This window comes from Osmerus mordax, chromosome 26 (assembly GCF_038355195.1).
Source record: "Osmerus mordax isolate fOsmMor3 chromosome 26, fOsmMor3.pri, whole genome shotgun sequence".
Taxonomy (NCBI): domain Eukaryota; kingdom Metazoa; phylum Chordata; class Actinopteri; order Osmeriformes; family Osmeridae; genus Osmerus; species Osmerus mordax.
In genome coordinates, this window is record NC_090075.1 from 7,117,343 (window position 1) to 7,144,453 (window position 27,111).

General features: G+C 46.0%; 2 protein-coding genes across 4 annotated transcripts; one reads left to right on the plus strand and one right to left on the minus strand.

Annotated features, from left to right (window-relative positions):
* Positions 1-1,405: 1,405 nt before the first annotated feature.
* On the minus strand, positions 1,406-15,284 carry si:zfos-943e10.1 (GRAM domain-containing protein 2B). Of its 2 annotated transcripts, none has more exons than XM_067229508.1 (13): positions 15,112-15,284; positions 6,300-6,446; positions 6,000-6,060; positions 5,804-5,876; positions 4,792-4,895; positions 4,478-4,576; positions 4,161-4,232; positions 3,834-3,902; positions 3,606-3,702; positions 3,239-3,319; positions 2,691-2,790; positions 2,074-2,181; positions 1,406-1,830 (listed from the first exon to the last, which is right to left on the minus strand). In XM_067229508.1, exons 1-13 carry the CDS (start codon positions 15,201-15,203, stop codon positions 1,815-1,817), a joined length of 1,119 nt encoding a protein of 372 aa, XP_067085609.1. In that variant the 5' UTR covers positions 15,204-15,284; the 3' UTR covers positions 1,406-1,814. The 2 variants fall into 2 exon arrangements, with proteins under 2 accessions (XP_067085609.1, XP_067085610.1); XM_067229509.1 differs by lacking the exon at positions 15,112-15,284 and adding an exon at positions 7,134-7,381.
* gipc3 (GIPC PDZ domain containing family, member 3) lies at positions 10,579-25,682 on the plus strand. 2 transcript variants are annotated; one of them, XM_067229511.1, is made up of 7 exons: positions 10,579-10,591; positions 19,014-19,306; positions 21,520-21,705; positions 22,167-22,347; positions 24,157-24,266; positions 24,909-24,990; positions 25,531-25,682. In XM_067229511.1, exons 2-7 carry the CDS (start codon positions 19,025-19,027, stop codon positions 25,680-25,682), a joined length of 993 nt encoding a protein of 330 aa, XP_067085612.1. In that variant the 5' UTR covers positions 10,579-10,591; positions 19,014-19,024. The 2 variants fall into 2 exon arrangements, with proteins under 2 accessions (XP_067085612.1, XP_067085611.1); XM_067229510.1 differs by lacking the exon at positions 10,579-10,591 and having other exon boundaries at positions 19,025-19,306.
* Positions 25,683-27,111: the final 1,429 nt, after the last annotated feature.

A 27,111-nucleotide genomic window follows, 5' to 3' on the forward strand; every position in this document is an offset into this window, starting at 1 on the left:
GACTGAATGCGAACCGACTGAACTGATTCTCAACGCCGAATGGAGAGCTCGATTATTGGAAAATTCCTTGAGTCAGACGACCCGAGCGGGAGATTTGAAAACAAAGTAAAAGGGCCCAGTCGAAACCATGGCAGGTTGCCCCTGCCAACCCCTGAGAGAAATTAAAAAGATCTTTAGCACCATCGAGACACTAGCAGAACACAACATCTGATTTTCCCCCCCCGTCCCCCCCTCCCCCATCAAACGTGATGTCTTTGGATTCAAAGTACATTTACAACATTATTAAAGTGCGCTTGCTCGCCTCACTTCTGTTTTCCTCTTTTACAAACTCTTTGTTTTAAAAGACAACATCCAAACATCAGTCAGTAAAAAAAAAAAAAAAAAAAAAAAAAAACAACCACAATAAAGAAAACAATACAAATTTCCAGACATGCATAATTATTGTTGCACTTTGAAATCTTTTTTTGCGGACCACCATTTTGTTGCTGCAGTAACAACATTGCTTGATAGGTAGAAGTTTTCTCGACAGGTTGTTTCTCTCACGGTGACTTGAAGGAGAGTGCATATGTAAATCAATCAAGTATCAGCTTGGTTTTTGACATGCTAGTAGTACATACAGTACTACTGAAATACATACAGTACTGGTGCTACTAAACCTGAAATGTCTAGGAACTGTCTTTTTTTTTTTTTTTACATTTTTTTGCTTCAACACAACCATTTCTGTTCCTCGTATACAGTACATGAGTCATTAATGCATATCCGTCTAAAATGGGATCAAAACTATTTCGACGGCCCAAAGTAGAAAAAGGAATCCACGCTTAGAAAATGTTGCATCGTACTTCTACATGTCGTGCATTGAAGATGCGGTCATCCCAGTGACACTGGAGGGAGAAATGGCCACTGAGCATTTATATCATTAAATGGGTTTTAAGTCGTGCGAATGCCAGGGTCGGCTAGAAACACTGTCGTAGATGGCTGAGGGTTATTTAGGAGAGAGAGAGAGAGACAGAGAGAGAGAGAGAGAGGGGATGAGACCCCTCGTGGGAGGAGCTCAGCGTGGCGAGGGAAGTTCTCATTCCGACCCAGAGCTGATGACGGTGGGAGAGCCTTAATTGAGGAGCAGTGGGAGGATTTCGAAAACGGAGAGTTCACCGTGCGAACAACATGCACCCGGTGCACTGATGTGGCACGACCGATGTTAAAGTGTCCAGGTGGAGGAGGCCAACAGCTGTCGAGGGGTTTGTCTGCACAGACGGCACGCCCCAAAACAGGCAACAGGTAGGAGGGAAGCTGGATTAGCACGACACACGTTTCCAGTAACCAAAACAAGCTACCGAAGAGATGGTTCATTCATTCATTCGAGGAAAGAAAAAAAAACCCTAAACAAACTCACCCACCCCCCGCCCCCCCAAAAAAGCACACTGAATTGGCTACTGCGCGCATCATCTCCGGACAGTTCATGCGGTCGACCCAGGTGGCTTTGGTTTGAATCACAGGGTCGCCCCGCAGCCTGGCGGGGGCGTCTGTGAGCGCGTCTGTGTGTGTTGGTTTGGCTCCGTCTAACAATTGTGGCAGGCCGGCTGCCCTCTAAAAGTATAGCCCTTCGTGTTAACCCTTCGTGTTAACCCACTTCTCCCTGGAGTGCTCCTGTAGGGGGGCATTCTGGGGATACAAGCCTGATAGGTCGAGAGTTTTGCTCGCCCGGTTGTTCTCGTCGTCTCGGCAGATCTCATTGGCTAGATCTTGTAGTTGGCACCGTCCCTATTGAGGCCTCCGATCACGAGTCGACTCATCTCTCCTTTGGCCAGTGGAGGTTATGTGCCTTTGTATCTGAGAAGAATAGGGGGACGTAAGGAGAACATCAAGAATTGGCACACCAGACAAAAACACAAAAGAAATCTGGATCAGCACTGCTGCTCCCGTTACAGAAATCTGAGAGCGAGACGGATTTAAACAATGGAAGCTGTGACACGTTTTTTTTTGTTCTTGGATTTCTGCTAAACGATGTAAGATATAAGAAAAATATGTTTTTGGGCCAGGGTGTATAAAAGAGTGTGTGTGTGTGTGTCCTACCCAGCCTGTAGCGAGAATTCGGGCAGCGCTCCGAGAGAGGTGAGCTGTTCTTCCAGAGCCACGATGCGGAGCCCGATGTACCCCGAGGACAACAGCAGCAGGACGACCCTGAAAGACACCAAACACACCTGGCTCTTAACGTCAAGTCACGCATTCCGACGACACACACTCAGGCTGTTATCGCAGTCAGGATGCCTAGTTCAAAGGGTTAGGGTTAGCAAATAACGTTCCCTCTCAGCTCGGTCGTCTTTGAAAAGGGCACATTCCTCCACGCCTAATTTTTAATTGTTCTTGAGGAACTGGATCCAGCACGGAGGGCCAGTGGCGTTTTTTCACGACCTGACAAATCCCGTTCGCAAAGATGCAGAGTCGTGTTGTGCGTGCGCACCACTCTGCAATTCGCTGCCTTGTGAGGAGCCGACCAATAACACGGGCCCTTGTGCACACTGACTCCAATCATACGAGAGTCTAGTAAAGGATTTGAGAGGGATTTTGGGGACGACGGCCCCCGAAAAGTGTCTTGCTAAATGAATACGCTACATTATACAATCAGGGGGGGGGGGGGCAAGCGTTGTATTACATCCCAAGGTCAGGTGACAGAGGTGAAGGGAACTTACAGTATTAGGTAGATGAAGAGGAGCGTGTTGAGGGTGCTGGACTCTCTCTGGATGAGGAAGGAGCGGGCCCTCTCTGGCACGCTCCACACCCACGAGCAACCTGGAGGAGGACACGACCACGGGTTAGGCATGCCGTACCACCCCCATACACACCCCTAGGTCGGGGGTGTTCAACCCTGGTCCTCACGGGCCACGGTCCTGCATGTTCTAGGCCAGTGGTTCTCAAACCTGTCCTCAAGTACCACCTGTCCTGCATGTTTTAGATGTTTCCCTGCTCCAACACACCTGATTCAAATAAATGGGTCGTTATCCAGCTCTGTAGAAGCCTGGTAACGAACCTTCATTTGAATCAGGTGTGCTGATAGTCTTCACCCCTGCACCAGGTGAAGACTATGAAACAGTCATGGGATGTCAATACCGTACTGTATTAAAGGCCGGGGGAGATTTCGTTTCTTCTGCCCTGAGCTGTATGGTGTTGCATTCCTGGCTAACATTTAAATATCTTGATCTGTGTGTGTGTGTCCCGTTGTTCACGCGCGAGTGTTTACCTGAGAGATCCTCTGAAGAGCTGTCGATAAGCGGTGTGTGCGTGTTCCTGTAAGAGCCACTGTTCCTGCCGTGTTCTGGGTCTGGAGGAGGAGGGGGAGAGAGAGAGAGCAAACATCAGCCACCGCCACTCTTCCCTTTACCTTGAACTTTTGCCTACGTCGGTTACGAGCGGGATGGCAGATAACGCGCCTTCAGGGCCAACGACGGCAGTAAAACCATTAAAATAAAACCGGTCTGCAAAGATATGCTGACGAGCTAGATGCTGCTACTGCATATGACCTGACGGAAGAGGGATTCCAACGAAACGACACTCGGCATCGAACGACTAATCCGGGCCAGAGGGTAGTTGGGTTCGTCAGCCCTTACCTGCGTGTGGTCGGGGCGGAGGGGAGGAGTCAGGGAGGACATGGGGGTCAGAGCCGTCCAACTGCTCGAAGCCGTCTAGACTAGACTGGCTGGAGTTCTGGGGGGTGGGATGTAGAAGGGAAGGGGGGAAGACAAAGGGACACAGTTAAAACAATCAACCAACACTAAATCGACACCGAATGAGGCTTCAACCGTCCGAATCTTCCAATCCTGTCAAGAGCAGCTTACCACCAGTTTGACTCGATCGAAGCTATGTTCTGCCGAGGAGAAGCGAGGACTGCCGTTGGGGCTTCCATCCTACAGGAGAAGCAGAGACCAGACTTCCATTAACACCCGCTGCTTGTACACACACACACACAACTCCACAGTCCTACACATGAGTTGTTCTCTAAAAGGAGAGCGCTGCATTCAAGCTAAGTCGGTTGCGTAATGCGACTGCGTACTAGACCACTCCGGAACAGAAGTGCCTGTCGCAAGAGGTGAAATATGTCGGGCGGGAGGTTGCGAGAACTGGTGTCAAGACTATCCGGGCCTGGCTCGAGTGACGATACCCACCTCCAGCTGGGGACACACGGAGCGCAGGAGCTGGTAGCACCCTTCCCGGTTCCGCAGGGACACGAACAGATGCTGCGACGCGGGGAGAGGGGAGACACTTTAGATGGCTGACACCAGGAAGACAACTTTATTTGATACTGCTTCAGTACAGGGGGGGCTGTACAGGAATGACTGAGCTTTTGAGTTGAAATGCAGGGACGGGGAGGGGTGAGATGTTACGTAACTCCTCAGCTGTCGAGGACAGGATGGCGATGGTGGTATGCTGGTCTTATCGTGTTACGGTGTGTGTGTGGGGGGGGATGTTCTGGACTACTGACCTTGTCCCCCAGGGTGGTGCGGATGGACAGGGCGTTGGGCACCAGCAGGGCCATGTTCTGCTTCTTCAGGATGTGGATGCTGTTCACTGGGATCACCAACTGGACACACACACACACACACACACAGAGGGTTAGTGACAAGCTAGTATTTCTTCCTCATTTCAAACGAATTCATTCAAATTTGTATTCCAGCTACACGCAAATACGACCCAGCCTAACAGAAACACTCGTGCGTTTGACCAAACCGCTCGTTTGAAAATGCGACGTTCTCCTGTTTCGCCACACGCACGCACACAGAGTTGGGGTCGGCTTACCTTGGTGTCCTTCAGGAGCACCGACGAGTAGAAGCAGGCATGGGTGCTGGTGACGTACAGCCGCCCGTGGTAGGGCACCTCCTTCTGCAGGGCGCAGATGTACGCTGGGGGGGGAGAGAGGACAGAGGAGATCAGCAGCAGTTGGGCTAAGGGCCCTCAAGGCTAGCTGGTCACTTAGCAGGACTCTAGAACACAGACAGGGGCCCTCAAGGCTAGCTGGTCACTTAGCAGGACTCTAGAACACAAACAGGGGCCCTCAAGGCTAGCTGGTCACTTAGCAGGACTCTAGAACACAAACAGGGGCCCTCAAGGCTAGCTGGTCACTTAGCAGGACTCTAGAACACAAACAGGGGCCCTCAAGGCTAGCTGGTCACTTAGCAGGACTCTAGAACACAGACAGGGGCCCTCAAGGCTAGTTGGTCACTTAGCAGGACTCTAGAACACAAACAGGAACCCTCAAGGCTATCTGGTCACTTAGCAGGACTCTAGAACACAAACAGGGGCCCTCGAGGCTAGCTGGTCACTTAGCAGGACTTTAGAACACAGACAGGGGCCCTCGAGGCTAGCTGGTCACTTAGAAGGACTCTAGCCTGGGAACAGCCTTTTGTGTTCTAGACGTGCTCTAACAGATCGTGGTGGACTTTTGATCTTTTCAGGCTCCACCCGTACTTAGAACACGCCACTTTTGGAATTCTTTTGTAACAACTCAGAAGAGAAGAGGCCTTAAGCTAATTCAGTTGGGTTTACTTTACGTGGATATTAGCCTTACCAAATATAACTAATGAAATGAAACATGGGAGACTTCACTGTTGTGTGAGATATGTCATTATGTTGGCTAAATAAACGTGTGTTTGTACTGATGATTATCTATCTACGCAACTTACAAACTGTTCACAGAATCCTCAATGGGGGCGGGACTTGGATACAATGTGTGCACTATGCTTCACAATAAACCACCTGCAGTAGAACAACTCAGTTTCGTTTTGCAACTTTTGGGTTTTGCCCAGCTTACCATGCAGCAAGTCTTCGCTCTCGGGAATGTCTGGAAACAACTTGTGGAATGTTGCGTTGTGCTTGATGAAGCTCTGTAGAAAAGGAAAGCAAACGCCCCCAGTGAGCAAACATATAAAAGTCCTTCAAACCGACAATGCAGTTGGTGGGAGTATTTCCCTCGTGAATGTCGTCTTTGGAGACCAGAGGAAACCTACACTTTGGGAGCCCGTGCCTTCGGTCCTCTCAAAGCTCCGGTCTGCATCGAACGTCTCCGACCTGAGGGTGGACACAGCGGGGGGGGGGGGGGAGTCAGTAGCTGGCCCTGGCGAGTGAGTGTGAGGGGGGGGACGCTTCAACACGAGAACGGAGGCTCCGATTTCTCACCCGGGCGCTAAACACGTGGATGACGTCATGCGAGTTTTGCATTGGCTCGGTGCAAATACAGGGAGTGCCTTGAGTGGGTGTTCTGTGAGCAGGAGGAGTGGTGTGGAAGGAGGGACGGGACGTTTGCCTACCTGATGGGGGCTTGTCTGGTGAGGATCTTCTGCTGATGGACGGCCAGCTGGGCCTCCTCCAAACTGAAGGCCTTCCTGGGTTCAGCCTTCTTGCTGCTCTTGCTCCTCTTCACCTTCGCAGACAGTCCACCGCTCTCCACTGGGTAGCTGGAGGAGAAGGGGGGGTGGCAGGGTTTAGTAAGGAAAAATACATTTCTTCTCCTTGATATCCGATCGAGGAGATCCTTTCCCAAAAGATCCCACTAGCCAGCTCTGAGGAGAGAACAGCCAGAGGTCTCCCCTGACCCAGCTGACAGTTGCCACCGTGGCTGATGGATGAGACAAACCCCTGGGGTAAACCTGAGAGCCAGAGACCAATGGAAACTATGCGTGCGCTAAGGTGTGCTGTTCCACATACCTCAACCTGCCTAACTTGACGTCACAAAGCGTGGGACAGCTTTTGTAGGCCCGGAGGCTTGTCTTTAAACCCCCCCCCCCCACCACCACCTGGATACGCAGCGTTAACACATCTTGTCATGTCAAATGACAATCTGGTGGACGTTTGTGTACAAAATCTAAGAAAAGATATTTCCCCCCCAAATGATAAAGGATAAACTCTACCACATACCAATCCATTATCTGTTCTAGTTTGTCCCCCCAAAATCCAAGACAAAACCACTTAGACAAAATACTAGAGTACTACCACCAGAACAGCCTATAGTGAAGGTAAACAGTCTAGCAGTAGCTAGTCCCAACACACAAACTTGTAGCATTCTGATACATTGTCCTAAAAAAAAAGGTAGCCAACTGTAAACTGAATCCCAATGTTGTGTCTGAGGATGTCATCCGTCTTACCCGTGAAGACGTCTCCTAGATGACCGGAAACTCATGTACCTCATCATAGCCAGTCGTTAATTTATGGAAGAACAATGTGATCAACTAAAACTAGCCTCAATCCATTATTCCATGCCTCAAGACAACAACAAAAAAAACAAACACAAAAATGTAGACGGGGAAGTCACCGAAAACCTGGGAGCAGCTGACCCGATGATCCGTTACTGGAGTGACTTGTGAACTAGTTCAGCCCACATCCTGCCAGTGAAAGCTGTTGTTACACGAATGCCAATACCTAAAGGAAGTTGCCTTTGTGTTCCGAGAATGGTGTGACCCATCGTCGCGGGTGACGTGGGGCTCCCGACACGCCTCTCCTCCGCCTTAGCGAGTGAGAGCGGAGCACACGGCCGCGGGAGCAAATTACAGGTGCTGACATGCAAGTGGAGCCCCGCCTTCGCATTTTCTACCAGCCTACAGGCAAAAGAGAAACCGCCTTCCAACATTAAACACTACTTGCATGTGTAAAGAACAGTGCAGCAACCAGGCTTGGGAAAAAAAAAAGGAACAGGCTTGTTGTCTCACGCTTGAAAAGCAGTTCAAACCAGTCTGCCAAACTCACGGTCCACAGCCTATTCTCTCCAAACCACCTTCTCCAACAGACAAGGGCTGCCCTGAACCATTTTTCTCCTTTGATGTTTAGGAGTCAGCTACCCGTTGCAAAGCAGGCATTGCTCAACTGCCGGGACAAAAGGCAGAACCATTAGGGCCTGAATACTGGGCAAGCTTAACTCGTTTAAAAGCTTTAATATCAACAGCCCGGCCATCCAGAAGCCAGCTCAAATGATCTCATGAAATAACAATACGTCTAAATGACTTATTGCATACATTACACAGATGTACAATGCTACGCTACTAAAAAGACCCATTTCCAGCCGTTCTATTTGACTCCTTCCGTGTAGCCTACACTTTACCACCTCTAGTCAGTAAACTACGTACTGGGAGTCAGGTGGCTGAGCGGTTAGGGAATCGGGCTGGTAATCTGAAGGTTGCCAGTTCGATTCCCGGACGTGCCAAATGACGTTGTGTCCTTGGGCAAGGCACTTCACCCTACTTGCCTCGGGGGAATGTCCCTGTACTTACTGTAAGTCGCTCTGGATAAGAGCGTCTGCTAAATGACTAAATGTACTGAATGCACTGCTAAGAGGACGCCTGATAAGACTGACATAACATCCTTTGGTAATGCTGGAGTTGACTGGAGGAAGGGTCAACGGAAAAACCAAGCGTCGAGCAAGGTTGGTTGGGTTTCCGTCATCCTTACCCAACACTGCGCAAACAATGAGCGAGACCTTTTGTAGTAGAGATGCTTTACTGTCGCCACCTGCCTGTCCATTTAGAAACCTTTTAAAGTGGGGATGCGCCGCTCATGCTACAAGTTTATCACCTTTACAATGTGTAAACGAGGCCTCCGGTTACAGGCTTCCAGCCAGTGAAACAACCACTGGCTCAGGTGATTATGGGATGAGGAGGCAATATTTTCAGGACCTTAAAGCCGTCTAATCCTTACTTTGAGCCAAACTAGCATTATGTCGAGACTCACTTTTGCAGCCGTCTCAGAACATGAGCCGAAGGCGAGTACGGCTATCAGTTCCTACAGTCCCTCAACCAAATTGCATTCCACCAGGCGACGGAATGTCAAATACAATGGCACCTGGGAAAATTTACATTTTACAAAACATATAGCGCTCATGGCCATCTTGCCTTTGTTTGAAGAGGAGAATCTCATACAACAGGTCCTGTCTATTCCTAACAAGACGGCCCGAAGATGCAGTCAGCCACCGGCTTTTAAAAACTGGTGCAGAATGTACATGTGCAGAGGACAGGCCGCTACTGTAACAGTGTGTGCTCTGGGGATCTGCAGCCCTGCAGTTCTGCTGACGGTGCTGTTTGCTATGGTGGAGAACCAAGACAAATACTGAGGGGCCACCACCTCATCAGGTGCAGCCTTATAGACCCTCTCACAATCACAGCCTTCAACAGGGCTTCTGATATAGTGCCAAAAGTGCCATGTTTAAAATCAGGAGATGTATATATATAAAAAATTTAAATAATAATAAATATATATATATATTTCTAATATTGCCTTAGGAGAAGGGTTGTCATTGGGAGGAATAAACGATAAATGAACCCAATCAAATTACCCAAATCAAATACATTCGATAATCAGGTTTGAATGAGTGCTTTGGGGGAAGATAGTTTTCCTTTTTTAAGCTAGCTAAAGTTCAAGGCCAAAACCAATGAGGTTACATCAGCATGCTTGATTGCCATTACCAACCTGGAATGATTAATGTTACTTGGTGATGATTAGAAAACACCAAAAAGGTACAGGCTGAACAAAAACGGCAGAGTTGCTTACACTTTTGAGTCCGACTCACAAGACACAAGAAGTGGCCTAGTTTCTCATCAGTCGGCAGCAGATATCTGCAAAACGGAGGCCTTGAACCATGCCCCACTTCCTCATTGCTGGGAAAATATCCGAGCCGACCTATTCCATCCACCTGACTCTGCTTGTTTCCTCCTTAGGCGACGTGTGCAGAGCCTAGCTGTGTGGAAACAGTGTAATCTGTTCATCTGGATTCCTTACAATGTCCCTTTTTTTGTGGTGGACTCTGTCCCACAAACAGTGAGAGCCTCATGCATGCGCTTTGACTTGATAACCCCTATCTCTTTCCATGGCCTCGCTGACCGATCGCTACAACAAATACAGAGGGGGATACTCTATGGATTGGGCTATGCCTGTGCATGTTAGACATTGAGAATACAGACATTTGCCGAAATTCTGAATACAAAATAGACACAAATACAAATCTGTAGGTGACGACATATCTTCACAGGCCGGTTCATGCAGAACCGGCCTGTGAGAAGGGCGTCTGCTAAATGACTAAAACGATGATAGCCAGCCACAGGCTCTCGTTACAAACACAAAAAACGGGCTATTGCCCGTTACTGAGTTGTGGCTGGAAAGGCCGAGGTCTGTCAGCCATGTTAAGGTTCAGTGGGGCCTACCTCCGCCCGTCCTCGGCACGAGGAGGCCCTGCCGCGTCGCCCGCTTCACCCGGGAAGCACTTCCCCTTCTCCATGACCGGCCGGGCTCGTCCTGAACGCCTGCTTGGTTTAGCCGAGCACTGCTGGCGACGAGCGTGTTTGTGCGTGCGTTCGCGTGGAGGGATAAGAACGGAATGGTCCCGAGTGCGACTTCTGCACCTTGCCTTTGGACCCGGAGCGGTGAGGAGTGCAAAGGTCTCCGCGTTTACAACGGAAAGACAACAACGGGAGGCTGTGGGAGGTGCAGCTGTACTGTCCCTTCCAGCTTCAATCTCCCCAGGGATTTGGAGCCAGCTGTGTTACCTTGGAAACAGCTGAGAGTAGGAGCCAGAGGAGGGGGGAGAGCGGCTTCATTATTCAAATGGAGCAGGACCAAAGTGGATTGAAACTAAAGCACTTCCACTTTAGTCTTGCTCGAAAAGAATTGACGACAAGTACAATGGTCATGCTAATGGTTAGCATCTGTGAGAGATGCATTGTGTCCTTACAGCCGAAAAAAAACTAAACAATGGTGCTTGTTTGAAAAGGACGACTAAAACAAAAGGGGCATTCGTTCAAATGAACCTTGCGCTGGTAGGTTTATTGCATTGGGTTCCATCTGAGTCAATGGAATTGTTTTGTTTAAGCTGATTCATGGTTGAGCTTGTGCAGTTCCCCAAACATAGACAACTGACCAACGTATCATCACTATCTCAAAAGCCAAACTGACTGAACTTTGCCTCTGCATCACCTATTGGAGCCACCTCTCTATTGTGTAGGACTTAAACGGTTGAACATGTGTAGGAGGACACTAGGTTAGCTCTGCAGGCGAGTTGGGCTGTACATTCCACAACAGCTTATGCAATGGCCAACGTGGCAATCTAAAATGAGCTACTTACAGTAAGGCCATGTATCACTGGTGCCTGGGAAAAGTCAATCACAAGTAAGAGGTTCTAGAGATTCTAGAAATGAGTGTGCGTGTGGCAAGTGTGGTTGGAGTTCTGATCGATCACACACCTTTAGGCTAACGGCTTAGGTAAAAAAAGAAAATTTCCATCATGAATTGAGTCAACAAGAATCCCAATCAAGCTCTTGCCTCACTCATTGTCTTTGAATGACTCACGGATCATTTTCGAATGAAGCCACAGACCAAGCCCATATTCCCATTTGAGGAAAAGATTAGACTAATTTGCTTTGGCCAGAAGATTACACCCGAGTACAATTTAAACATCTAGCCAAATGTGTGCTGTACGGCTGCCAAGAAGACAAGAGTTTACCTTTGTATTCCTGTCTATTCAGACCAGCAAAAGCCCCAACTCGGGCACCAGCTAGCCAATGTGCGCACACACTGTACGTGTACGTGCTTGGAACAACAGTCCCACCCAATTCCCTTCCATCTCCACCATTGTTATCCCTCCAGTGTCCTAATCTCCAGATCAGATCAAGCCTCCACAACAGCCACACGAGAGAGGTGTGAGGTCTTCCCATTGGTGGTCGCCAAGAATCCACCCCCCCTCCCCCCCAAAATACTCTTTATTCCTGGTATCAGAGAAAGACAGGGGACTCCGATAAGGGTGTGAGCTAGGTAGGTTATAAATATCCGTTTGGGTGCGCTCGGGAACATGCCGTCGTGTTAGTGAGCCGGTAAGGTGGTATACACCGGATCGGTGCTGAATTAGGGTACAGTATCTCGAGTTCACATAAACAGCCGAGTTGCCAAGCATTTGTGAAGGGGGGCGGGGGGGGGGGAGGGTTGTCCAGGCCCCTGCTATGTAGTAAACATGAAATAGGACGAAATGTTTTCATCCATGGGAGAGGAGATGTCATTCGCTTCCGTGAAATCCCTTGACATTTGAAGCCATCCCGCGACCCCCAATCTCACGAGAGGGATCTTGCACGAGTAGGTCCCTCAAATCAGTGAGCCTAGCTGTCTGGGCAGGGGCTCAGATAGCAGGCCCCAGTGTCCCGTTTTCTGCATCAGTCACGCATGTGCGTCGAGGACCTTGCTGTTGACTGAGCTGGAATGATCCCTATCTCCCAGTTCTGCATTATAGAAGCACAGTGTTCTCATACTGACGCAGGATAGGGCAAACCTTGTATCATGATTATCTACCACAATTTTTGCACAACTTGTCTACCAGTTCTGTGCACACAATTCTTTCTAGGACGGCTGGAGTCAGAAATGCCCCAAAAAGCGAAAGCTTATTTGTGAAGCATGAATTATACACCACCTAGTGGACACGCACAGGCCTACATATTGTAAGGTCATACGAACAGCTGCTTTCCTGTTATCCAATCAAATTGGTTTCGTCTTAAACAGAGATCAGGTGACAGCAGGCACGGCGTGGGGTGTGTCACTGCTCGGATTAACAAAAAATCCGTACAGATTTGTAGTTTCATGCCATTTCATTCCAGGTCGTCAGAAAGACAAACAATCCCCCCTTTTCCTGTTTCACAGCAAAAGGGAAAGAGGCACGTGGTACATAAGTGACGCCATCTATTGTAATAGATCATGGCCGATTAAGATATCGTTTCCAATTGTAAAACTATACCGATGGGGTGGGGGGGGGTGGGGTGGGGAATGAAGCCTTCGACAGGCTGCGGCGCGTGCGTGCAGGAGGGTTCGGAAGCACACTGGTCAGGCTGTGGCGCGTGCGCGCAGGAGGGTTCGGAAGCACACTGGACAGGCTGCGGCGCGTGTGCGCAGGAGGGTTTGGAAGCACACTGGACAGGCTGCGGCGCGTGTGCGCAGGAGGGTTTGGAAGCACACTGGACAGGCTGCGGCGCGTGTGCGCAGGAGGGTTTGGAAGCACACTGGACAGGCTGCGGCGCGTGTGCGCAGGAGGGTTTGGAAGCACACTGGACAGGCTGCGGCGCGTGTGCGCAGGAGGGTTTGGAAGCACACTGGACAGGCTGTAGGGCAGGACTCTGGTCGCGGTGGCCAAACAACAACGTGAGATTTGTTGTTCCGCCGAGGCCGCTGGCGCCCTGCCCTTCGGCTCAACCACCGTGGTCCAAAAGCTCGCCAACCGCGACCCTCAACCTCACAGCCCCACTATTGCAGGACCCAGCAAGCTGGAACAGTGAGCGCGTGTGTGTTTGCTGGTGGTGGTGGTGGGGGGGAGGGGGGGAGAAACAAGTGTGCGTTTGTGAGAGTCATGTGGCTCGTACATTCGGCAGATCTCCCTACATCCTCTCTGAGACAGAGAAGCCCTTTCTTTACAGGGTCATGTGGTCATTTCAGCAGTGGTTATGCCCTGGTGGACATTTCAACCTGGATCTAATATGGGGCTGCGCCGACATGATCCGAACAGCTCTGGTTACACAGAGTATAACATATCTTGGTTGAGCCTGTCATGTACCTTTTGATTACCAAGAAAAGCGCCACACAAGTCTAATGTATTCAAATTTGAAGATACACTTATTTCGATCACAGCATTTCAGTAAATAACGGGAACAATCTTAAGGAAGCAGATGGATTATTTTGTATCAATCGGTGTGTGATGCAATGTTATCTCCAATTAGCTCTGATTAAGACCGGGTCCAACTGGCGTGGCTCTCTGAGGTCACGTTTAGGAACAAGGCAGACGCCTGCCGTTAGGACTGGGGAGGAAGGCATTTTGGAATCTACGTGGAATCCAACAGCACTGTGAAGGAGGCGGCAAAGTGCCAAAGAAAAAGAGCAGTTTCTTCACTTTCTATGCTCCCAAGGGTGCTTATTAGCCCTATATTGGGAGGCCTCACACACTCCCTTCAAACCATAGCGCTGGTTTGAACACAACCCGTACTTTGACTGTAAACCTCAGCGAGGCCTGGTGCGGCTAGCTCCCTTTTACTTAAGTTGCTTTTTTAGCATGCCTTTCGCCAAGTATCATTTAAGGCTAGGACTTCCATGCCCAGTTCTGCTAGTGAGATCTCCACCCTGCATGTCTTTGTTGCCTGCTGTACTTCCCTGTTTATTCCAAACTCCCAAAACAAGAACATTCAAACAGCCCCTTCAACTTATCGTTGTACAGGGAGCGTCCTTCACTGGAGACTCTACAGTGAAGGACAGAGGGATGGGCGACCCTCTCTCAATGTGACGTACGTCTAGTTGACAGCGGAAGAGACACCAGGCCAAGTCTAATCCTCCGGCTGTCCAGGGAGAGGCCCTAGGGAGGGAAGGAATAAAGATTCTTCCTACTGGGCCGGGTATTAAGTGATATATTTTGTATAACATCAGACTGACCACCTGTGGCTGACCAAGGGGAGGTAAAAATAGCCATTTCAACAGGGGACATGGATTTAGTGTTTTGGACATAGTTTTTTCCCCACTTAAATAGTGTCAATCCGAACCACAGACTAGAAGATGATGTCATGCTTTTTCTAGAAGAGGAAAGGACAGGATTTAGACAGAATGAGAATGCGCCACTACATAACTGTACAGTCAGTGAATATAACCTATACCTAGCTATATGGTTCAACACAGCAATGGCCAGAGTAATGAGAACATACAATTCTATATGTAAACAACACTGCGACTACATGCCTGGCTACAAACAATCACAAACAATTTGATATTATTAACAATTGTTTATGAATACAATCTAATTGTTTATAAGCCAGAGTGACAGCCAAGTACCATCTAGCTACATCAGAGTTTAGATCAGCGGAGTGGTGCAGAGCAAGGCCTCTAAAACTGAAACATCTCAGGCCACGGAACGTTTATGAACAGGGTTTCACATACACGTTTGATAACCAATTTTTACAAACACATGCACAAATATTATAAATGCACTGTTAGAGCTAAAACAGAAAACGCTTCAATATGTCTGGCTAGCTAACAGCTATTTTAGCCTCGCGTCCACCCTTTGATGAGTGCTCACAGCTGATTGGCTGGAAAGCCATACAGCGGTTCCGAGCGAACAGTTATTCTTACCCTTCTTTCATGAAGTGCTTGATTCGGAAAATAGCCTTTTCATCTATCTTCCTGAGGAAGGTTTTCAACCTTTCTCTCTTGTTTTCAAGCATTCTTTTTCCAACCCAGTGCTCGATTTTGTCTCAACACGCCGCTCCACGCCGACTCCTTGGATTTGTTTCGTTTCTGCTTTTTCTTTGCGACACCATGTATGCTGATTAGGATAATGATCTTAAATCGGACCAAGTCTGTTGACCAATAGCAGAGAGTGTCGAATTACAAAAAATGGCATGTCAGACCAGCTGTCCAATCAGTGTGCAGTAGTTGACTCATAGCCTCCGCCCCGTATTAAACAACCCGCATCCTTTTAGGGTCTGCTTCACAGACTATACCGGTGTTCTGTCGTTTTGTCTTAAGTGGTTTAATTATTTACAAATGATCTGTACATTGACAACATACTGAAAACATACTCACGGTCACGCCATACACTTTTAGAACAAACAAAATAGGTTATAGTATAAACATTTGACGTTCCCTAAACACACAGCAAAAAGGCATTCTGCCTTGACATAATCTTCATTCATAACTGTATGATGTGAGACTATCATGTTCAGTCTGACCATTTGGTGGCCGCAAAATTGTTTAAAATGTTACATTACATTTATTTGCACTAACAAGACAACTAAACAGTTTTACTAAATAACTGAGAGAAAGAAGAAGAATACGGTCTTATAAATATTTCAAAACTGTCAAGAGTCAAACGCTTTTGAATGACTTCTGGGGACTCAATAACTCAGCTGGAAACCGAGGTCCATAAACCCCAGGATCTTTCCTGGTCAGCCTGGGCCCTGTAAACACCAGCTGAGCCAGAACCATCCCCCCCACCCACTTCTGCGAGGCAGTAATTACAGCAGCACAAGGTTAGGTCACACCTAACTCTTGACTGTGGGCCCCTTGCTGAAATGTGTCTCATGAAATGTGTGTTCCTTACTTACAACATTCAAGGTAGCAACCATTTGTTTACCGGAATCCATTTCAACGATGAGATCTTGTTTCACTGAGAAAAGTCTATGCATTACTCATAACAGTACTTTTTGGAGGAAGTAGTCAATATGGAGTGCACTTTCTAGGCCAAAGAGCTCATATGACTATTTAGGAAATTCCTTGCCTCACAAGGAACAGACGAGGCAATGTGTGAGGAAACATGACACAGCAAACACACCACCCTCACGCAGTCTGTTCAGGCCTGCCTCCAGCTCCAGTGCATCCCTTAATCATCCTCACCAGGAAACAAAGAGGATACAGTCTGGGGGTAGAGCCTTATACAGAAAAATTGCTCAATCTAACGCGTACATAGGATGGCCAGGAGACAGCTTTCTCTCAGTTACCTTGCCAAGATTTCCAGCTGGTTCTTTACAGTTTGGGCCCATGTGTTAAACACAATATTGTAAAGGCTTTTATTCAGACACACGCAGTGGTACCACGTCATTGTTATTGTATATACTGTATCTGTACTAAGCTATGTGAGACTGTAGGGTTGAATCCAGGGGCATCGTTAGACCCTTTACTGGGGCACGTGCCCCAGTATAAATCTGCTGTGCCCCAGTAAAATCAAAAGTTTGAGTTTTACCAATTTACTTTATTAGTCAGTGCATTCAATTCGATTGATAATCCCGTAAAAAATTAACGCAATATCCAAATCAACGCTTGTAGAATCAAAGCAGTATAACCGAAAACACAAACCGATGCCCGCAGAATTCCATGTCAGTGCGCTCTTCTGAGCTTGCCAAATAGCCAATGCAGCACGCACAAGTCCAGGTGTCGGACTCGGCACACAAGTCAGAATTGAGGTAGGCAAAGTAAACCTTACAAAACTAAAGAAAGTTTCTAAATGATAGGCCTACCTAGTCTTATTTAGACTAAAACAAAATTACATGAAGCTCAAAAAACAGTATTTGCGCTCAAATGTATGCCAAAAAAAACTGCACGTTAACTATTGATGTCCCTGGCAAAGCTGATATCAAACTTGCGTCCCTGAACTGTTGTATAGTGAGTTAAGCAAGGGGAGTTTTTGTCGCCGAGTAGTGCATTGTGTGCAGCAAGCTTGGAAGAAAAAAAGTGATATGAATAGGGGCCTGTGCCCCAGTAGAGCTTTATGTCTACTACGCCCCTGGTAGACACAAATAAGTTTCATTTGATCTATGGGACAGGAAAATCAGAGGTGAAACACATCCTGTACGGTAAACCCAGGTGAAGTATTGCTCACATTGCATTGATCGTGTCTAAAGTAAACATTGACTCATGCAATATTGACATTTGACTTGCAATCAGACCACACGATTGGAGCCAATGATTGAGGAGATAGGGACATGTATGAAACACTAAAAGTTGAATTTACTTCACCTTGATTTTTATTTCACACTCATTCCCAACAGCAAGAGTAAATGCCTTCAATGACAGTCATGAGATGGTTTTACAAAGCAAGGAGACTTTTGCTCAGGATGTGGCTGTATTGCAGTCATAAACGAATATATCACCATGGATGTAAATTTGGTAATGTTTGTAGAGCAGTAAAATAAATATTTCTGTATTGTGACATTATGTTGTTGTCCAAATCCCAAGTCAAGGACAGACTAGACTAGTAGTCAGGGTCGTTATTAGCACATTCCAAGGACAGGATATAGAGATGTCCATTGAAGTCAAGATTGTAGTGACTATCAGCTGTTGTAAAGTGTCTGTTTTGGTAGAACATTGCTCATTATCAGTGCCTTTAAGTAATAGTTTTCACCTCAGGATAAGAGAGACCACTTGGCACAAAAAAAACACAGATAAGAGAACTGCTATTGCTTGTATTATTCATTGTTACAGAAAGGTGCATTAATCTAAACCATACATATAGTCTGCTGTAAAACACATAATGCCAAAGTAGTCAACAAAGTCTGATGTACTGATGTTTATTATTGAAAATCCTCATCAGGCCCAATGAGTAAACAGACATTAGACGCCATTAAAGTGCTGACCAGAGCCAACTTTTCAAGCAGATTGCAGAAGATCATATGGTTTATTGTAATGGTGATGTGTTTGTTGAGTGCCCCTGACAAAATGTATCAAAAGGAAGGTGAACGCATACAACCTTTAATCTCATTACATTCATTTGAATGAAGCATACGCCTAAATTTTAGTGATGGAAGGAGTCAACAGTATGTCTTAAATGTAAAAAAAAGAAAAATCCTTCTTCCACCAATATCGTTAATAAAATCCATCATTGCTAGCTCCGTCATCAACCAAGCGCTGAAACAATGTCCTGATCTGGATGACCTGAGCAGGGTTCTTGTGTATCTCTGGGGTCAGAAAGGTCAACACATTGTGTAGATGCACCCTGTCAAGAATATATTTTCCTTAATGAGGAGTGGAGGGACTTCACTCTTAGCCCTCGAGTATCACCTTACCTTCAAACACTGGGTCATTGTCTGTGTTCACAGACTATGGGTGCAAGAGTTTGGATCTCTCTCTATGGGAATAGGCTATGTTTTCTTCACACTTTCTCGTGGGGGAAAAGTGTAATGTCATGGCATTTAGTAACCTTGTGTGTATGGAGTTCACTTGCAGCCCAGACCGGTAAAAGATTGTGCAGGGTCTTAGAGGAACGTTTACTTGCTGTAATGTGTTTGTGGTTCTCCCTGGGTGCTCAGGGTGTCTGATGTTGCACACATATACGATCCTGCATTTACGGGGGTTTTAGGTTTCGACCAGGCAGCGCTGTGCTCCTCAAGCTACCGTTACCTGGAGACTCTCATCACTAATTTAGCAGACCAACAGCCCATGGCAGGGTCGGAGAGGTGGAGGGGGAGCGGGGAAGACTCTCTGCGTTGCAAGCCAGGGCAGCATCCAGCCAGGCTTCCAAAGGACAAAGGAGAAGCCAGATCTGGGGCCAATGCAGAACGGGGAGGCCATGAGCCCGCAGGAGCAGGATCCAAAGGCTTCTGTGCCCACGGAGGAGGACCACAACCAGAGTCAGGAGGGAGCGGTGCCCTCGGCTCCACCGCTACCCCCTTCATCGCCACCTCCGCCTGGCCCACCGGAGTACCCGAGGCCCAGGCTGGTCTTCCACACCCAGCTGGCCCACGGGAGCCCCACAGGCCGCATTCATGGATTTACCAATGTGAAGGAGCTGTATGCTAAGATCGCTGAGGTGTTCAATATTTCCCCCTCTGAGGTAAGGGACTCTTAGACATGATCTCTTTAGTAGTCTTCGTAACTGCTTATTTTTGCAATGACACCTTTTTCGATTAGGGTTTTATTTGATGTATATTTAATCATTCACGTCAGCAAACCATTCTTACCATGCTGAAGACGTAGTCCATTTATGGATGGTTTATATACCGGCTAACTATAGAGTTGACGTTCTCTTAATAGTTCCTTGAATTATATTCTTTTGCATTTACAGATCATTTAAATGTAAAAACAGGGGACAATCAACATAAAGTCTTAATTACAATATCAGCCTCGAATGAGGCAGATTGTCTCTTGAGGAGTGGGGACCGTGCGGGGCCGGGGGAGGGAGAGGGGGGTGTTAAAATACATGACAAAGGACACACACTGAGCTTGTCATCAATGTGCATAGGCACCTGTGTGACATTGTCTCATGGGCCAGGGTGTACATGCAAGTCTGTCTCTAATTAAGTGGGTATTTGCATAAAGCGTGTACGGTTTCAAATAGCTCCCTTTGCCATGAGGTAGCATGAGAAGGGCATTTGCTCTTGCCGATTTTCACTAAACGGAGTGATAATTAGATCATGTGTACAGTACCTTTGGTCAAGTTTCACCACTGAACGACAAATGCTTCATTGAAATATTCCTAATGCAAGAAAGAAGAGAATGCATGAGAAAAATGAACAATATGCGTTGAAAACATTCACTATTAGAATGTTGACTACAAACAGATGTCTGCTCTTTGTGTCACCTGAACATGTTCCGAGACAAGGATCATGCTTCTACAGTGACTCTCTAATAACGTCAGAACAGACCTCTGATCTTGACATGGTCCTTGGAAGAAATCTACTGATCTGGCCCAAATTGACCTTTGGTAGGTCATGGTTACCGACACAGAACTTGCAGCTGTCTCAAGGTCAGCACAGTTGCCACCTAGAGGCCCTCTGAGGAAATACATGAGAGTGGATCTGTTGGAAACATACCACTGGTGTCCAATGGTGACCAACATATCCCTGTAGGAAAATATTTTTCTTGGAAAACATTTATAAGAGCTTACAAAGCAATGCATCCCTATGAGATATAATAGGGATTTACAAAGGTAAAAGCTAGATTAAACAATAGCATACATATAGAGTCTGGTAACCTTCATAACTATCCTGTACCCGTACCCGTACAAACCTTGATGTAGAATGTCTCCACAATTATAACTAAATGACTAAAATTTAAGGTAGGGAATATAGGACACAATTAAATGTTATCTGTTGCCAGTGTCCCACTTAACATTCCATATTGTCAGCTTCTATAGTGCCATTCTTATCTTTATGCTTTGCCATGCTTTGATATCTGTTATCAAAGCACCTTGATTTCAAGGTTTATAACCGGATGGTGTGACAGAAAATGCGTGGGTGAATGCCTACATGTTCAGAAGGCCCCCATATGAACCAAGTAGTCTATTAGGGTAGTCACTATCGTTGTGGTTTAAAGCACTGTTTTTAGCATTAGCATTTTAGCATCTGCATTTGGTTGCTGAAGACAAGGTCACGTATGATGATAATGATTGACTCACTGATGAGTCCCAGTGTCAGTGGGGCAAGACCATAGTATACTAGGTCTATGGTATACAAAAGAATAGTCTGACTTGGCTGGTTCAAAGAGAATTAGTGAAAAACTAATATCAAAGACTTGCTTACTTGAGGATATAGTAGACAAATGAAGCATTGCTTAAGAATAGAGAAGGAAAGTCTAACTGGACAACAATTATACATTTTCATGCACTGTCAAGAAGATCTACTCATGTGCAAAGCGTATTTCCTGTGCAGACATTTGGTCTGGACAGAACCTCAAGAATGTCCATATCAAATATTTAGGCTTTTACTGACCTCTGCTGTTAAGAGTGTGTATTGAACAGCGATCAGAAGCGTCACATGTTTAATGAATACATACTATGTATCATACTGCATGTGTTGTAAATATATTATTACAAAAGTGAGGAATCAAAGTAGACGGGTATTAAGATAATGACATTTGTCATGTCCACATAGCTGTAGCCAGAATTCCTTCTTTGAGTGGTTTTGAGTCCCATGGTGTTTAGGAAACGAATATGGTTCAATTTGATTTCTTACACACGAATCATAGCTGCACAGTAGCAATTCAACTTTCTGTGAGAAACCAACAATCATCTGACCTGCAAATCTTGTCTCCATTTTCTCTTTTCAGATCCTCTTCTGCACCCTGAACTCTCACAAAGTCGACATGCAGAAGCTCCTGGGGGGGCAGATAGGTCTGGAAGACTTCATCTTCGCCCACATCAGGGGGGAAACCAAAGAGGTGGAGGTCACCAAGACCGAGGACGCCCTCGGCCTCACCATCACAGACAACGGAGCCGGATACGCTTTCATTAAGGTGTGTGACCACAAGGCGTACGTGCAATGTCTGACTGTACGAGACAACGACATCCCGTCCCCTATCTCAGTGGTTCCAAACCCTGGTCCTCAGGGAACACCTGTCCTGCATGTTCTAGATGGTTCCCTGCTCCAACACACCTGATTCAAATAAATGGTCATAAGCAGGCGTCTGCAGAGCTGGATAACGACCCATTCATTTGAATCAGGTGGGTTGGAGCAGGGAAACATCTAGAACATGCAGGACAGGTGTTCACTGAGGACCAGGGTTGGGAACCACTTCCCTAGCTGACCTGTCACGGGCAAGGCCTTATAACTCTGCACCATATCTTTGATATTCATCTTCATTCCTCAATTTATTTTGTTCATTCATTTGCTCGTTCTTTGTTTTACTTTCGTTCTAACTATCTTCCCTCTTTTTACCCTTCCTTCCTTCTTTCCTTCCTTCCATTCTAACGACAGAGAATAAAGGAAGGTAGTACCATTGACCAGCTGAAGACTGTATGCGTGGGAGACCACATTGAGGCCATCAACGACCAGAGCATCGTCGGATGCCGACACTACGAAGTAGCTAAGATGCTAAAAGAACAACCGAGGGGGACTCCCTTCACACTCAGACTTGTAGGGCCTAAGAAAGCCTTCGGTGAGTAAATCGTCAATTAAGAATCAGACCGTTTTATAGAAGAAAAAAAGTTATCAAAAAGGATTCATCAATAAATCTGACCTGTTCATGTCAACTCTTACACTATTACCATTGCGGAGTCAGGTGGCTGAGCGGTTAGGGAATCGGGCTAGTAATCTGAAGGTTGCCAGTTCGATTCCCGGCAGTGTCAAATGACGTTGTATCCTTGGGCAAGGCACTTCACCCTATTTGTCTCGGGGGAATGTCCCTGTACTTACTGTAAGTCGCTCTGGATAAGAGCGTCTGCTTAAGGACTAAATGTATTACGCTTTATTTAGTAACATTTAAATCAAGTTTATGGCAGGATTAACAATACCCACTTCATCATGACGCTAGCAAAGTTTTGGACTCAGGTCAAATACCACAAAACAACCTCTCACATCCCTGTGACATTATTGCACTCCCACACAAACATGTCAAGTGTCAAATGGAACAAAATGTTCCCTAAGGGTGTTTCATAAACACATACTTCCTTTATTGAAAGGTGATCTAGGAGTCAATAGGATCAGACTGGGCGTATCGCACTGTCTCACAAGGAAGGAAGGAAAAGCTGACTGCCTACTCTAAACTCCAGTGGGAAATAACCTCTTTAGACTAAAATGAAAATGGTTTGGAGCCAAAACCTGATTGGGTTCAATGGTTTCCTAAGAATCAAGCCTCACCCAGACAGGAAGCTAGCATAACCACTGAACTTCAGTTGCTAATGTTATTGTTCAACTCTGATCTGATGGTGTTTATTATATTGAAGGTCCTACTTTGCTATATTACTGTACCTACAATTAGCTGATGGGGAGTTGCTACACTGAGATATAAGCTCATAAAGTCATTATAAGTAGTCATTGCATACATAATAAAAAAATATTATGTATTGTCATGTATTCTCAAAAAATATTCGTCAAATAATCTTGCTCAAGGTGAAAAAAGATGCAGGTTTTAGAGTGTAGATAAACACAGTTTATCTACAGGACTCTTCATCATGTGATCCTAGCCCCAGCAACCCCGGCAGAAATGCGTTCATGTGCAACCCTCTGAACAAACATGTCAATCAAATTTCTACCTCATTCTAAAACAGTCAGTTCATGTGGTTAATAATGGAAAAGCCGTATGATGATCATTATAACGTTAGCTAATTGGATGTTTGAAAACGATGGATTACATTTCATGCTCAGAGGGGTTAATTACACTCTTGAATGTGCACAGAATATCCCAAGACAAAGAGAGAGACACATCACAGCGCTCATTATCATTCAACATGGCTGTCATTCGTATCTGAGCTTCATAGCCGATGAAATATATATTCCCGTGGCTGACATTCACTTCTGACAATGGACTTAGATTGACATGAAAAGCTCTACTGAGTCTTTATACTGTAGTTACTTGGTTCAATTTTAAATTGAACTTCCCTTTCACCTGGGAGTGCCATGTTTTATGATTATAATACCATACGGATAATGTATTTGCTCCTTGAATCTGGTCTGTTCGGCTGATTGGAGCCAGGAACAGAATGTTTGATCCAAATCTCCAACCTAATCATACACGGTCAAATTCAGGCCAAGGTCACATTCAGTCCAAGGTCATATTCCACTTTCATTCAAATAACAGAGGTAACTCACTTATAACTTGTCATTAGGTAACTTGAACTTCATTAATTTTAGAGATAGACTCTTCTAAGAACGCTTGCGCTTGATTTTTATAAACAACTTATTGTGCGTTCTGTGTACTTCTCCTGTGTGTGTGTGTGGGGGGGGGGGATTGGATGTGTGTGTGCAGACATGATTGGCATGAGGACAAGAGCACCCAAGTCCAGCGAGGGTAAGATGGGGAACGGGAAGGAGACCCTGCGGCTGCGGTCCAAGGGGGCCGCGACCGTACAGGAAGTGGTGAGTTTCACACACTCCCACGGCTGTTGACCTCTGACCGCCAGACCATACACACACATCAACAAACACATGAAAACACAAGTTCACAGTCACACACGATAAGGGGGTCAGATGGCTGAGCGGTTAGCGAGTCGGGCTATTAATCAGAAGGTTGTTGGTTCAATTCCTGGCTGTGCCAAACAACGTTGTGTCCGTGGGCAAGGCACTTCACCCTACTTGCCTCGGGGGGAATGTCCCTGTACTTACTGTAAGTCGCTCTGGATAAGACCGTCTGCTAAATGTAAATCCCTTGGAAAGATTGTTAGCACAAGTCTTTTGTTCATCTTGCTCCTTGTAAATAATGACCTCAGGATATCAGTCTTCACTACTGCCTAAATACACTGCCAAATATGGTCACGGACCATTAATACTCAGAGAAGCTTTGTTTCATAAAAAAATATGGATTCCACCAGCAGAAACCATGGGGATTTTCTTAAATGCATACTAAAATGCGAAATTCTTTGGTACCCTACTGTGACAAGATGCATAGGTTTGTGTTGATCATAAGTTTATGATCTCACTGGAGTCCACATTAGTGTTTAGAGATTGGATGCCAGTGAGATTCCTTTCATCCAAACATTCTGACTCTTGCTTTCCCACCAGCCCAACGAGTTTGAAGAGAGAGCCACCAAGAAAGTGGATGACTTACTGGAGAGCTACATGGGCATCCGAGATGTTGAACTAGGTAAGATGGATGTCCTGTCGTACCATTTTGAAAACAATCCCCATTGGGCTTCAGAATGTATTGTCAAAAATGGCTGAAACACTGGGTAGTGTCTATGCTTGGCAGTGTCTCGTGGCTGTTCTGCACAAGTCATTTCATGCATTACAGGTTAGGCTACATACCAGCAACATGAGCTACTTGTCTGATAACACAATATAACCAATTTATTTGGTTGTATTAAATATGTTAATAAGTAATAAGTTGAGTTCAAACTTCAATGCTTTCTTTGGAATACATGTAGGTCTGCCTTTTTCCTGGAGGCATAGTCTATTAGCTTCTAAATATAATACTGGAACATTACCGAGACATGTTCTTAGTTAGTTTGTATACTCAACTGACCACAAGCATGACTAAGGACGTGAGACAATCAACCATTGGGAATTAAACAACAGAGAAACAAGTGTTGAAAGGTTGACCATTTCCTGCAGTGGACAGGATGTCATCCACGTTCGTAACGGCTTTTCCCATAACTAACATTGTGCCAACTGTCCCCGCTTACAGCGACCACAATCGTGGAGGCAGGCAAAGATAAGAAGAACCCAGATGACTTTGCCGAGGCCCTGGATTCGGTGCTGGGAGACTTTGCGTTCCCCGACGTGTTCCTGTTTGACGTGTGGGGTGCTATCGGGGATGTGAAGAACGGGAGAATGTAGGAGGGAAGAGATGGGGAGTCTGCTGCAATCTCCCTCTCCGTCACAGCAATTTACATTTACATTTACATTTAGCAGACGCTCTTATCCAGAGCGACTTACAGTAAGTACAGGGACATTCCCCCGAGGCAAGTAGGGTGAAGTGCCTTGCCCAAGGACACAACGTCAGTTGGCATGACCGGGAATCGAACTGGCAACCTTCGGATTACTAGCCCGATTCCCTCACCGCTCAGCCACCTGACTCCAATTGTATGCCACCTGACTCCAATTGTATATCACTTTGACCTGAACGATCACAACCCCTCGTTTTATGATGAAATTGGGGGTATTTGCTTTGACACGCTGAACTGACCAAATATTACACAAAACGTGTCCGTCATTGGGCATGGTTCTGATTGTTCGTGTCCACCAATCAGGGCTGGGTGGGGATACTGTAGGATTTGGAAAAATACCAGGAATCCATCTCTGAAAACAGGAAGTGAGATAATGAAGCTGTTTATTCCTGATGTAGAAGGACGGGACAAACAGAAAAGGAGAGATACGTTTTGGTCTTAGAGAACACGTTCAGTCAGAGATTTATATCTCACCAATGTCCACAAACTATATCCAACGACCAAGGCTGTGAAACCATGGAGACGCCATACATCAGGTGGTTGAGTAATAGCACATTTGATTAAATGGTATTGCAAGGGTGACGTACAGCGTCACCACGTAATGTCTTAATCTACTGGAACTTTCTTAGCAATGATCCTGGGGGAGGTCTACATTATATTTAGCCAGTTTTTGATGGTTTCCTTAAACCTAATGCAACCAAACCAAGCATTCCAATAAGTCACTATTGTGAAAGGAAACAGTACTCGTCATTTCCTCATTTCTTATAAAGTCCTTATGGTGACTGCTGTGAGTTTTCCTTCAGGAAATGCATTATCTGTACCTAAAGGTTACAGAAGAATGGTACAATAACCTAATAACTAAAATTTGTGTACAATTTGTTTGAAACATCTGATTCTTATGTCTTTATCTCGCCTGAGCAATGAAGGTCTTCATACATCTTCCGACGTGATCTCCCTCGAGTCATGGTCTAATGCTTTGGTTCTGTGTGTTTCTGAGCGCAATAGTTCTACAATATCTATAATTTAGAGGCTTGTCTTATTGATATAATGTACATAGGGGTGTCACATACCCTTGGAAATAAAGAAGACATACTAGTTATGAATCATTAATGTATAAACGTATCGGTTTAAAAACTTTGTTGAGTGTTTCTTTGTCCCAATGGCCTCATTTTTGTCACTGAAAAATATTACTGCGTGGTTATTTTAGAGTACTTCAATAGCTAAATCATATTCTACTCTATGGAGACCTGAGAATAAGGCATATTTCATGTGTATCTTAAGTTCAAATTGACAATAAAACATTTCTAATCTTAAATTGT

What these genes read in the sequence shown, in the direction of transcription:
- si:zfos-943e10.1 (XM_067229508.1), bottom strand. Translation starts at nt 15,203, where the DNA reads ATGCTTGAAAACAAGAGAGAAAGGTTGAAAACCTTCCTCAGGAAGATA. An exon ending in AAGGCACGGGCTCCCAAAGT is followed by an intron (nt 5,877 to 5,999) that starts GTAGGTTTCCTC and finishes CCTTTTCTACAG; the next exon opens with AGCTTCATCAAGCACAACGC. An exon ending in TGCTCCTGAAGGACACCAAG is followed by an intron (nt 4,577 to 4,791) that starts GTAAGCCGACCC and finishes GTGTGTGTCCAG; the next exon opens with TTGGTGATCCCAGTGAACAG.
- gipc3 (XM_067229511.1), top strand. Translation starts at nt 19,025, where the DNA reads ATGCAGAACGGGGAGGCCATGAGCCCGCAGGAGCAGGATCCAAAGGCT. An exon ending in CCGCGACCGTACAGGAAGTG is followed by an intron (nt 24,267 to 24,908) that starts GTGAGTTTCACA and finishes CTTTCCCACCAG; the next exon opens with CCCAACGAGTTTGAAGAGAG. An exon ending in CATCCGAGATGTTGAACTAG is followed by an intron (nt 24,991 to 25,530) that starts GTAAGATGGATG and finishes CCCCGCTTACAG; the next exon opens with CGACCACAATCGTGGAGGCA.